This window comes from Anser cygnoides, chromosome 9, assembly GCF_040182565.1.
Source record: "Anser cygnoides isolate HZ-2024a breed goose chromosome 9, Taihu_goose_T2T_genome, whole genome shotgun sequence".
NCBI lineage: Eukaryota > Metazoa > Chordata > Aves > Anseriformes > Anatidae > Anser > Anser cygnoides.
Genome location: NC_089881.1, coordinates 10402985 through 10415785, shown reverse-complemented (window position 1 = coordinate 10415785; position 12801 = coordinate 10402985). Strand labels below are relative to the sequence as shown.

The window sequence follows — 12801 nt, the reverse complement described above, 5'->3', positions numbered from 1 at the left end:
TCCCACAGGCTCTGAAAGCCCATCTGGAGAGTAGGTGTGAGCTCGGTGAGTTGCATGTCATACAGGTGGATTCACAGCATTTCTTTGTCTTCTGAACGATCTTCCTCTTGGCCCATTTTCTCACTAGTCACCCACTACTTTCAAATTCTGGAAGAGACTAACAGTATTCTCTATCTTCCAAATGGTACCTGGTACTCTTTTGTCCCCCTTGCAGGATGCAGACTTCTGTGGTGATTTTCTGCTAAAGTAGTCTGTGCAAAAGCATGACCGCATGTTTTATAGGCAAGAGTTATTTTCCCGGCTCAACTCCAGATCACCCTGGAATAGACTGACAGCACCTTGTATAACTAGAGATATAATGCGTTCCCCATGTCTACAGACTGGGCAATTGTTTCAGACATCTCCATCCCCTCAAGCAAAGAGAGAGAGAGATGGGAAGAGCTAGTCAAGCAACAAGCTGTGTCTTACAGCAGATGTTATGACCTCATCTTACCATAGGTTATAAATACCAGGGTATTGAAGTTGATTATCCTCATCATTGTAATCTGAGGAATTTGATACCACAGATTGTGAGGTCAACGATATCAATGTCCTGACCTCCTACTGCTGCATGCTCAGAAGATAAAAAGCTTGCTCACAGATCACTTTCCTGTTACACAGCACTCATGAGCCATCATCTCCTTATACATTGCCATTACCCAAAGAACAACACTTGAAAGCAGGAAACCAAGGAAGCCAGCTTGAATCTGAGAAACGTATTCACATTAATGTATGACACTGCTAAACCACACAAGCAACTTAAAGTAAGAGTTAATCGTTTTGTTCAAGCCAAAAGCTGAGAAGAAATGTCAGTGAATTTGCACTTCCAGGATGCCACTAACTAAAAGTCCAAGCTAAGACCAATGAGACAGTCAGACCAATACTGCAGCATTTCTTACATAACTTCCTGATTTTGCCTGCCATATTTTGAGCAATTTGGCATGACCTTCCTTCATTTGCATCAGTTTCCCTATCAATGCCCTTCATCCCCACAGAAGACATGAAAGCTACAAGCATTCTGCCTGGAGAGAACAGAAATCTGTGCTTGACGTCACACAGCAAGGCAAAGCTTGTAGCTATTTTGAACTTGGTTTTTGTAACAATTCCAAAACGTCCCTTTGTTGCTGATTCACCATTGTGACACCTCTGCTTACAGAACAGCATCAGTTGGATCCACAGTTAGCAGGAGCTCAGGTATCATGGGTGTAAGATACACTGTACCTTTATATGTTCCAAAGCTTTGTCCCACACTGACTGCTTTTCTTCAGTACTGTAGCCAGGCATGGACAGGATGTTGTGAATATAGTTGAAAACTTCTTCCTGTAAGGCATAAAACCATAAATGGTATAGTATGTTCTGCAGTGCTGTTAACAGCATTAGATGTTGTTAAAGGAGAACACTTCAAACAGTCTTAGGATGACCTCAGGGCTAGTCCTCTCTTAGTCAGCAAGTCAAGATAAGTTATCTGCAGGTGAGATTATATGTCCCGAAATATAGTTCCTGAAGAGCTGCCAGGAGAAAAAAAAAAAAAAAAAGAGCCAAGAAGACCAGAATCGACACTAAAAGTGTTAAGAACCATGGTTAAAGAGAATTGTTCCTCCTCTATTAGAAATATCTGCCTCTTGCTTACAGGGAAAAAAAGACAGGACATGACTGTAACTAAAAGAATAGGCAAAGAAAGGAATATTTAACCAGAAGGTGGGTCAGTTTTGTCTTCCCAGCATATTCTTGAATTGCTCTTTGATATTTATCAGTCTCTTCCCCAGGTTCTCTTGCACAGCGCTCAGCACAGATACTCTCAAGTACCACATTTTTGACCACCTCACTACTATAACCTATCTCTTCCTACTGTTTCACCCACACAGCTTTCAGCATAGTGTTTTCATAAGGAGCTGGTGAGATCAAGTTTGTCAGACTCTTCTCCCAGCTTTTGCTGGTAGTGGGGAAGAGAATACCTCACAAAAACTGCAGCAAATATGCAACTTATAGTAATGGAGAAGGTAATTGCAAAGAGGCAATCGGGGCAAAAAGATTCTGTCAGGGAGTGGGGTAGGGAGGCAAAAAGAAGGGACTAATGACAGAAACAAATATTGCCACTAGCAGTATTTGCAATAAATCACACCTTGTACTCAAGTTTTACGTATTAGCATTGCTTAAATTGAAAGAGAAACCAAAAACTCCGAAGCTTTAAAAAAAATCAGCAACACATGCTCATAAGCACATTAGCCTTGACTATAAGAAAACTCAGCTGTAAAGAAAGACATTTTATAAGAGAATTACGACAGGAGAGCAGGACTGTTGCGCTCTTTCACACCACTGCCAGCAGGACAGGCTGCACTGCTATGGAGAAGAAAGTTACCTTTCTCACTGGATCACGCAGGTAACAGCCAATGATTTTGTCATAGCGAAGCTCTCGTTCATACATAAACTCACAAATCTGGTAACTAAAACGAGAAATCAGGTTTCACTCGTTCTGCCGTTCATAGATCACTTTTCCACAATGTAGTCAGCTCTAAGCTAGGCGAATCTACAATCCTGATTTGAAGAAATACACTGAATATGAGTTAGCAATGTGTTATGTATGACACAGCTTCCTAGTTTCAGTTTTTAATAAACACCTTTAATATTTTGAGTCAGGAAGACTTTAGATAAAAAAGGGTGCAACTGAGGTGAAAGAAGTGAAAAGCCTGCTAAATAGCTCCATACCATGCTTCTTTTAGCTCTAACATAAGTGGCAGAGCTGGTGATTCTGGCCCTCAAAATCCCTTAAGCAAGGAGAAAAAACTCCATGTGGACATTCAGTAACCCACTCGATTGTGATTCTGATTCTCAGGTGCTAACAATGCATTTCTGAGTCTCATCAGGGCTGAAAAATTTGGTCTAGTAACTCCTTCTAGGACATGTAGGAGAACAGGTGTAGCATATGCCACCATCTATCCTTCTATTCCTTTATAGTATGGTGGATTAACTCACATGGCACCCAATTTGAAGACTTGGATGAAGATGCCCCCCTGGCTGACTCAGTCAGGCATGAACAGACACTTTCTGGATGGGTAAAGCAGCTAAAGGAGATGGTGGAAATTTTCAGCCTTTCCAGACGCTGCATTTTGTCTCTCCTACTCAATTCTAAAATGAGTACCATGGGGGTGGCTCCAGACACTTGTGTGCTTTTAAATCCACCTGTGGGCCTCACCCCAACAAGTAATCTCCATCTGTCAGTGGTAGAGCATTCAAATATACAACTATACCTTTGAGCAATGCCTTGGGCTCTAGGATAGGAAGTGCCAAAATTTATCAAGCCCCACAGGGTTTCATGCTAAATATTCACACCAGTCTACAGAAAGCATCGGTAAGGTAAGATGGGGTAAGTACACCCAGTGAGATAGCAGGAAGAGACTGGGACAGATTAAATATGAACATATTAAATGAAGCATATGTGAATGCATAGGGAAAATAATCCCAAACAAAGCTGCAAACTAGAAACATGGCATGTGGAGGAAAAAAGGCTTTGGAGGAGTTTTAAAGACAGTATTTATATATTGTGCATGACAACTTACAATTCAGCTTTTTCTGCCATTTGGATAAGACGGCTCTCTTCAAACTGTACTATCCCTCCTGCCTGAAGCAATTCTAAAAGGACCTGTAGATAATGAAGAGCAGTTACCTATATTGCAGTAGTAGCATAACAGCCAGTGCCATTCAAAAGTACACTGATCCTGCTCCATTAAACTTTGTTTAACACGGGGCATATTTTACAGATTTTTTTTTAATTGATTGTGCCATTAGCTACAAAGGTAATGCATTTACACAGAACTTTCCCTGCCTGTCTTCTTACAGTTGTCAAGCCTCTCCTGGAGGCAACACTGGGGAAGGATGCTCCTTCACCCCTGCTCTGGACAGCACTGCCCAATTACTCTTTGTTGGCTGCCATTCCTATGCTAGGTAACTCTTTTGGCATATAACCTTCCCTATGCTTTTCTGCCAGCATCCGTGCCCAGTGAGGCCAGTCTGGCCATACCTAGCACTTAAAGAAATGTTTCCTTGAAGACAATTACCTGTTGCCTCTCTGAATGGCGGGAGTCATCATCTGGACTACACAGAAATTCAAGGACCTGTGCAAGGATGTAAAAGTTAGCGTGAGTTAAGCCTGGTTAGCATAGCTGTTAGCCTGTGAAATTCTTCTGCAGTGGAAGTAAATAAATAGAATCAAACACCTGTCCTAAACCCCGGAATAGCTTTGGTAAGCTCAAAAGAAATAGATAACCAAACCATGCAAGCAACCAGTTGATCATTGAGATGCACAGAAGTCCAGAAGCATTCAAAATGAGCAGACTGTGAACACCAGCAATGTCAACAGCAAATCAGAACACAACAGTGCAATTTGAACGTACTACTCATCTACGAGCTAATCTCTACTTGATCCTGTAAAGTCAGCTAATTCATAAAATTGAATATATCTGTAATTAAAATGTTTCAGTATCCAAATCCATTTAGCCTCCACAGAGTTGTTTGGTCTTAAACCATGACAAAGGACAACATTCCCAAGTTGACCAAGGGAGGGTTAGATTAGATGTCAGGAAGAATTTCTTCATGGAATGAGTGGTTAGGCGTTGGAACTGGCTGCCCAGTGAGTTCCAGAGTCACTGTCTCTTGAGACATTTAAGAGGTATGTGGACATTGCACTCAGGGACACAGTTTAATGGTGGTCTTGGTGGTGTTATGTGATGGTTGACTTGATGATCTTATGGGTCTTTTCCGACCTAAATGATTCTATGATTCTGTTTTCTAACTAATTCTTTATTAGTGCTCATATTTCCGTATTATCACTGAAGCACAACTGCTGTAGCTGTTAAAGCCCCCTTCTCAGTCCCAAGAATTTCTAATATAAACTTAACATGTGCAAGCTTCAGGCATGCATTGGTGCATTTCAGCTTATTTCACACAGCAGAGAAGGATGGTGACCATGGGAACTAGAAACTGCCAGCTACATACATATACAAGTTCTGTAAGTCCACTAGTGTCATTTCAGTTGGCATCCCTTGCCTCCTTACGTTGATGTCCTCATATACCTAACAAGCAACAACAGTCATCAAAACACTCCTTGTGGCTTAAAAACAGATTGGTTCCTGCCCTTATGGGCCTTGCTTTCTCTCTCCTCAAATACTGGTGGCCACAGGAATCTCCCATTCCATGGAGAAGAGCAGAGGTGTTACTACAGTTGCTCCATCTCCTACAACCCTATTTCTCACATGACTCCAGCAGGCAGGCTGAAATTCAGACCTTACTGTGCTTCTGTGGTCTCTCCTGTTCCACTTGTTTGAAAGTGTAATTCCCAGCAAGATGCTACCTGCTTTATTATAAAATAATAAAGCACCAGTCCTCCTAGGATTGCTTTAGTCTACATACCTAGACGCATTTTCTTTGGTGCTGGACCATGTTTACGATTTTTTCTGCTCCACACAAAGGAACACTTACCTGGTCAAAAAGCGTCCTGTTCACAAACAACGTGTTGTTGGGTTTGGCAAGCTGACGGGCAAGGAAAGTAAAGAGACAGCCAACCTGTGATGGGGTGAAGTCAGAATTCTCTACCATGACCTAAGAAACATTAAGGAGCAGAGAGAGAGACAGAAATACAAGTGATTACTTTCCTATAGGCAGCTGCAAAATCCATCAGGAGACTGCAACAAGAAAGCACTGTACAACCATCATGCCTCCTCCTGCCTGAAATCTCCTGATGCTAGAGCCTAGAGCTCAAAAAACTAGCTACCTTCCATGGCATTCAACTCTATGTGGCCTGAAGACACAGGCAGTGGATGTGACCTTGCTAAAGCACCTCTGCCCCAAGGCTGAAGAGGCTGGGCCTCTCTGCCCAATATTGAAAGGAAGATTTCTTGCATGTTCATAAATTTTGGGGTGTAAAGGGGCTCCAAACAGCAACAAGGAAACCTACATTTTTCTCCATTTCTGTAGTCTGTGTTTATCACTGGATATGTGACAGAGTTTCTGAGCAGAAATATCACATGATGAAAAAAAAAAATGAATAATTATAGGAGGAAAAAAAATACATTTTGACTTCAAGCCTCAGGCACTCACCACTTCAGGTGTGGTATGCAGAAGAGCTGATCAAATGACTACGTAATGAGCGTGGGTTAGGAGAAAAGTTTCTTTTCTCACATTAAATTAGTTGTTAGTCAATGAATGTTTTGAGAAACTTATGGCTGTGCTGACTTGACTTGAAATTACAGAAAACCTGTGTAGCGAAAAAACACTACAAAAGGGGTTTGAAACCTCTGGAGTGTGCTCATCACCTGTCTAGCATGTAAAAAAGCATGACATGTTCTGACGCGATGTCTCATGCTTCTAAAAAGAAAAAATCCCAAACCTAAGGGAATGTGAAATGACCACGTTTGGAGAGTCCCCCTTCTAAGAGTAGGGAGTTTAGCTGGAAGAAATCCATCACCTGAACAACTCTGTCAGCTAACATCTGAGAGGTGCTCTAGCAAAGCCTAGAGACAGAGCATTTCACAGTTTATAACTCCATTCAGTATAAGCTTGGGAAATGCAATTGATTCCTCAAAGCGACTCGGAGTTCTAGATCCCCATGAGAGGCTAACAGTTATCTTACACAAGTGGAGACAGACAGGCAAGGCACATTAAGGGATTTAGTCCAGCTGTTTGAAACATCAGCTAAAACTATCATTCTTTTTCAATCTTCATTTTCTGTTTAAAAACTCTATTTCAGACAGGAGCCTGAAAGAGTGACGTTAGCTAATAGCATTAAAAATATGGTTCACCAAAAAAAAATTGGCGTATTTTATTCATTTTGGCTTTGTTTTTCACAAGCTCGGTCCTCGTCAATCTTTGTGAAGGTGAAAATACTGGACCTCTGAAACACAGAAACCTTACTGAGGCTGCAGGCCGAACACACAGACTTTCTAAACGATCATATACTTGACAAAATTTAGATATGCTAAATTTACGTTAGACAAACTGTTTTAACAGCATGGCTATTTCTTAAGCACTTTCTTTCCCAGTGATAAACTTCTTCTAAATAAAAAGTCCCAGGATTTTTTAAATCTATTGAAAAGGAGAGCAGATTCCAGACCAAGGGAGACAGAGTTCTCATAACACCAAGATGTTTGCCTGCAGATGCATCCAGTCCTGCAGCACTTCTCAACAACTGCCCTCCTTTCCCCCCCTAGGAAACGGGGCTGAGTTCTATTGCAGGTGGACAGAATTCATTTGCTACGTGTCCAGCAGCACAAAGTAGGGGTGTAAACAACTTCACTCAGCCTACATCGTGCTGCAGGAGCACATCCCCGAGTAACTCCAGAACACAGCCGCAGTGTGCCACCTCCTGCTGGCAGCCGCTACAGACACAAAGCACGAGCTAACCCAGCACAGGGCTAACTAACAACCCTACAGCAACAGCCTGCTCAGCCAGGCTCACAGAAGTTCCCCCGAGCAGCACGTCTCAGGTCACCAAACACAGCCTACTGCGGCAGCTCTGCCACTGAATTCACTCACTGGTGCCCTTGCTCTCATCTATCAATGATGACAGTGACAGGGAAACACTACTTATGATATGTTTATACATAAACAGCTTCCAAGTGGAGTTACTCATTATTAATGCCGACAGCTTTGAAGGGGAAACCAAACAGCATTTGGCAGCAATAGCTTTTAATGAGAACATTGTTAAGGAACACAGTCTGCAGATGACAAGTGATTTCTACAGCACCAGACTGATAGCTCTGACATTCCTCTTCTCTCCCATCTACTAAAGATAGGCCTGTCATTCTGGGCACGTTACATCCCAAACACAGCACTTACAGATACAGGAGCAGGGTTTTTATCAGAAGAGCACTGGCACCCTGCCAAGCATAAGATTCCTGGGACATTATTTCTGCTCAGATAGAATGATGGAGCAGAATCAAATGAGAAGCAGATAAAAATGAACTTAGCAGTGCAGAAAGGAGGAGCTTGACAACAAAATACAACCCAGGTGAAAGCACAGACAGGAACGGAGACCTCTTTGTCACCACATTTAACGTCACACAGCTTCACTTCTAAACATCCAGCCTCAGCCTTTGCTGAGGCGAATCCAAGCTTCAGCACACCTTCTCAGAGGTGTCATCCAGTGCAGGACTGGAACCCCCTCATCTAAGTTACACACTTTACTGCACAGAGTTGTATATAATCAGCCAGATGTAAAGACAGAGGTTAATTTTTAGGCACACTCACTTTCAGAAGTATGTCCACGATTCGCTGTTGATATTCCACAGCTTGCTTGTCATTCTTAAAGTCTTCAAAAGTCTGCATGAGGCAAAACAATGACATCTTGAGAACAATGCTCTCTGCTGCCAGCCCCAGAAATACAAGCCAACACATAGCAGCAGCCATATCACAAAGCTGGCAATGCTTTTAAGTCCTTTCTGTGCGTATGTTACTTAAGCAGAAGGTTCCAAGATAGTTTCCTTTTTTGTAACTACCAAAACAGTTTTTTTCTTATTTAGGTAAAAGTAACAGGCCCAAATAGACAGAGGAAATTCAAGACGGAAAGCTGACCCTCTAATGCAGGAGAGAGATGTAGGTACTAAAACACACTTTACAAATACATTATTCTTGTTTTAGCTAAGCTTCAGATGGCTTCTGTTAGCATTGCTCACTGTGTAATGTCAGATGTTCATCAATTTATATTTAAAGACATAAAAGACTATTATGATCTCCTCTGACATCTTACAGAACACACATCAAAACTGTTCCTGCATCAAGCCAGTAAATACTGGTTTACCTAAGCTCAAACATTTTAATAGAATCTTGCAGATCATGCAACCACAACACAGATGATGGAAGAACTGGTTTTGAAATTTTTTCTTGGAAGACATCAGTGGTCTCTTACCAGAGCAAGAACATTAAGGAATTCCCGAGTGTCGAAGTGCAGCAAGGTACGAACGTGAGGGTAGACCTCTTCATCCACAGATCCCTCAGCTGAATGTAGCCGGATGAGAAATTCAAAGACCTGCAGTGAAAAAATCAAACATTTCCTATGGATTTCAGATAACTGATATTGCAAGTGCATGGGAAAGCAGCAGCATTACCTGCTTTGCACTTAAGCTCTAAAACACCTTAGGAGCCCATCAGTGTTTGTTCTTGAATGATGTTTCCTGACGCTTGTTAGTAGACAAAAATTCCCTTCCTTAGGCTCATCAACCTATTTAAGGTCAATCACTGTGCAAAAATTAACGATCATACTTGGAGACCAAAGTGTCTGACATTAGATTAACTCCCTCCCCATCCTGCCACCTCTCCCCAGAAGCTGTGCGGCTCTTCCTTATCCAAGGCACAGCTCCTCTCCTTGTCAGCAGTTCCCTTGGGAAGATCCAGCCAATCTGCCCCCACACTTTGAGGGGAAAAAAACACCTCCTTCAGCAAATGTCACGTTCTCTCATTTACTCCTATTCTGAGTTAATTTTCCTGTTAGCACAATGGCAGTGAAGCCAGGAGGGGTTAAGAAGCTTGACTTTCCAATGCACAGCCTCCCTAGTGTAACTTGGTTTCCTTGAACCTGATACGCATCTGCCATCTAGGAACTGTTCAGAAAACAAAGAAAACCAGACTGTAGCTAGAGTGCTGGATTTAAGAATCAAGACAGAAAGGCGTTGCTTAAGCCAGACTCTCACGAACACTCTCAGAGATTGTAACAAGGAGACATCGATGGCTCCTCCCCAGCACTGCTGCTGCTGGGTATGCCTTTACTTCTCAGACCTTGAGCCATAGTCTGGTGCTGTGCCAGCTCCAGCACATGTGCAGTAGACAACCTGGTAAGGACCATGGCAGAGGGCAACAGCCCAGTGCTTGCTCCAGCATAGGGGAGCAGACTGGTTTGCACACCCTGTAAGGAAAGGGTTTGCAACAACCCAGAGCTACCACATACATACAGCTACAAGCTGTGGATTAGCAAGAAAAATATCTATCTATTCCACTGTACTGCAAAGAGAAAATGCAAAAAAGAAAGCACTGCCTCTTCTTAAAACTTTGATACTCCAGTAAAATGCTATGGAGCAAAAAGAAAATTATTTTACTAGTAAAACTGACCAGAAATTCAGGAAATATTTTTATAAGCACAAAATGATGATCAGAAGCATCTTCCATTTTAAGAAATTCTTGGAGATGTCTCCCCAGAGGAGTTAAGCTTTGCCTTAGGCCAAGCTTCTGACACAGCTTAAAGAGAAAGAAATAGCCAAGCTTGAAGGCTCTGATGGAAATAAGGAAATGAGATTTACTTGGCAGACACCATGCCAATTTTCACAACATGTAAACTGCATATCTAGTCATACTTTTGCATAAATTCACTGTGATTTTAACTAGACACTCTCCATCTACGACAAAACCATTATCAGCTATCAGATTGATAACAGTTTTCAAACAGAAGCTCATGAAATAAGACAATGGTTCCTTTCTAAAAACCTCATATAGAAAAGTGTCCTTCCAAAAGGTTGCTCACCTGATTTTTAACCAGAGGTACCAGATCTTCAGGAATATCACCCAATGGATATGCACGGCCTGCCAAGCAGCAGCTATTGAAAGAGAGGAAAGGTATGGGTTTTTTTTTTCTTAATACCTACTGACATTAAATAGATTAAGGAAAACAGTTAATTTTCAGAGCTAGTTTTCAAGATGCTCTTAAAACAAACCAAATAAATTTATTTTGTAAACCATGAGAGCAATCACAGCAGAGAGCACTGCTGTTAATACACAATAAGCCAATGTGCTGCACGAATTTGCATCCGAAGTCTGCCATTGCACTGCAGGAATAATAACAAGGAAATCTCAGGATTTCTCACAAAAAAGTCTTGTATTCTGCAGTTTAGGAAGCAGAAGGAATGCAGAAGCAAAAGTTCATGATCTTGAATGGATTCCAGAAAGACAAACTCACTGATTAATCACTATTGCGTAATCTCAGAACGACCTCCTGCAAATTAAAGGCAATACAGAAAGCAGCAACTGGAAAGAGCTATCCCAAAAGGCTAAAATAGAGCTTTTCAGGCTACTGACTTCTTGTTTGAGGAGCACTGCCACACACGGGACAACGGAGAAACCAAATTCTAAAGACAAAGGAATTGTCTTGGCACATCTGCAGTAACCTGAGCTCTAAGCATCCAGTTTCATCCCACCTGTCTCTTCAACAGGATAGGACCCGAGGGAACGGCATGAAGCTGCATCAGGGGAGGTTCAGACTGGATATTAGGAAAAGGTTCTTCACCAAGAGGGTGGTCGGGCACTGGAACAATCTCCCCAGAGACGTGTTCAAGGCACCAAGCTTGTCAACATTCAAGAAGTGTTTGGACAATGCTGTCAGAAATATGACTTGACTTTTGGGTGGTCCTGTGTGGAGCCAGGAGTTGGGCTCAATGATCCCTGCAGGCCCCTTCCAGCTAGGGATATTCTATGATGTGCCATTGTGATGAGCCATTGTAACTAAGTCAGCCATACAAAGTAGCCATTGCTATTTTACAAAATACCTCAGACCTTGAAATACAGCATGACATTTTGCAAGTATAATGAGTTAAAATCTGGTACCACTAGGCAATGCCACCCATATCCTTAAACGACCTTACCTTATATATACAAGCAGCTTGTTGCCCATTACCACCTGTTCATCTACAAAACAAAAATCATTTGTCACCTTTTCTTCACAAGGCAACATACGGAGATGCAATTGTTTTTCCCAACAGTTAGCAAAATATCTTATCTGACACACACGGTTTTACACACAGTAAGTAGAACAGCTTTACGCACACTAAGCAGTACTTGAGCGCTTTTCTGCTCTCCAAGCCCCTGACAGTAGGTATACATTTCCCTTTTGCAATCTCTCTGTTGTAAGTGACCAGCGATGTTTGAAACAAACGCCAGAACTAGACACTTAAAAAGGGCAATAATTCTGTACCTGTGAGAGACTTCCCAGCATTCAGCGGAGGAGCAATGACTTTGAACAGTTTCTGTAACAAGAAAGAGAGCAGTGCTCATGCAGTTGTAAAAGCTCAAATCAAAGATTCTGCTTGGTTTTAAAGCAGAGATTACTGGAGCATCTTCCCCAGAGCAGCTCTGCTTTCTCATGATGTCTTACAATTAACAGGAAAAGAAGACACCAGATGTGACAAAAGATGTTTATCCTGGCTAATGTGATGACAAAAAAAACAGCATTCAGACCATCAGATCTAACCATAAAGACAGGCCACCCTTAAAAAAAAAAAAATGTTCAGTAGTCCCACAAGTAACATTCAGAGTATAACTGACTAGCTTCACTTCCTGCTCCTGAGACTTCTGCCACTAGAGATTATGCAAACCTTCAGACTACCTAGCAGGTTCATCAGAGAGCCTTTAGTCTGAGAACACAGAGCAAGGATCAGTGTAAATACTTAGCCCTGGAAATCAAAAAAAAGTTATTTGTACTTGTACAGCTAGCGCTAGGTTTCTAAAAGTCCTTTTTAAAATCACGAACACCCAAAGAGTCTTGTTCCTGAGAAAATTAAATGACATTATAACTGCTATGAATTGGGCGATTTAAGATTTTCACACTCAGATGCAAAAAGCTCTTGATTTTAGCACTATTGAGAAAACAGCAGCAGCGCTTCCACAGTGAAGCACCTTCGTATTATATCTATAGGCTTCAAGAGCAATTGGTGCATCAGGCACATCTTCATGATCAGCAGCATCAACAGTTACAGCATTACAGACTCCTGTTTTTACTGTTGATTGACC

General features: G+C 41.8%; 1 protein-coding gene across 1 annotated transcript in view; it reads right to left on the bottom strand.

Moving 5' to 3' along the window:
• VPS8 (VPS8 subunit of CORVET complex) overlaps positions 1-12801 on the bottom strand; it is a 77450-nt gene that overhangs the window by 35568 nt on the left and 29081 nt on the right. Inside the window, exons 23-32 of the mRNA XM_067002096.1 lie at positions 11987-12038; positions 11658-11700; positions 10544-10616; positions 8939-9058; positions 8281-8352; positions 5515-5634; positions 4095-4151; positions 3597-3679; positions 2399-2483; positions 1261-1359 (exon numbers count right to left, since the gene is read on the bottom strand). Coding sequence (XP_066858197.1) covers positions 1261-1359; positions 2399-2483; positions 3597-3679; positions 4095-4151; positions 5515-5634; positions 8281-8352; positions 8939-9058; positions 10544-10616; positions 11658-11700; positions 11987-12038 — 804 coding nt within the window. The remainder of the gene's footprint in view (positions 1-1260; positions 1360-2398; positions 2484-3596; positions 3680-4094; positions 4152-5514; positions 5635-8280; positions 8353-8938; positions 9059-10543; positions 10617-11657; positions 11701-11986; positions 12039-12801) is intronic.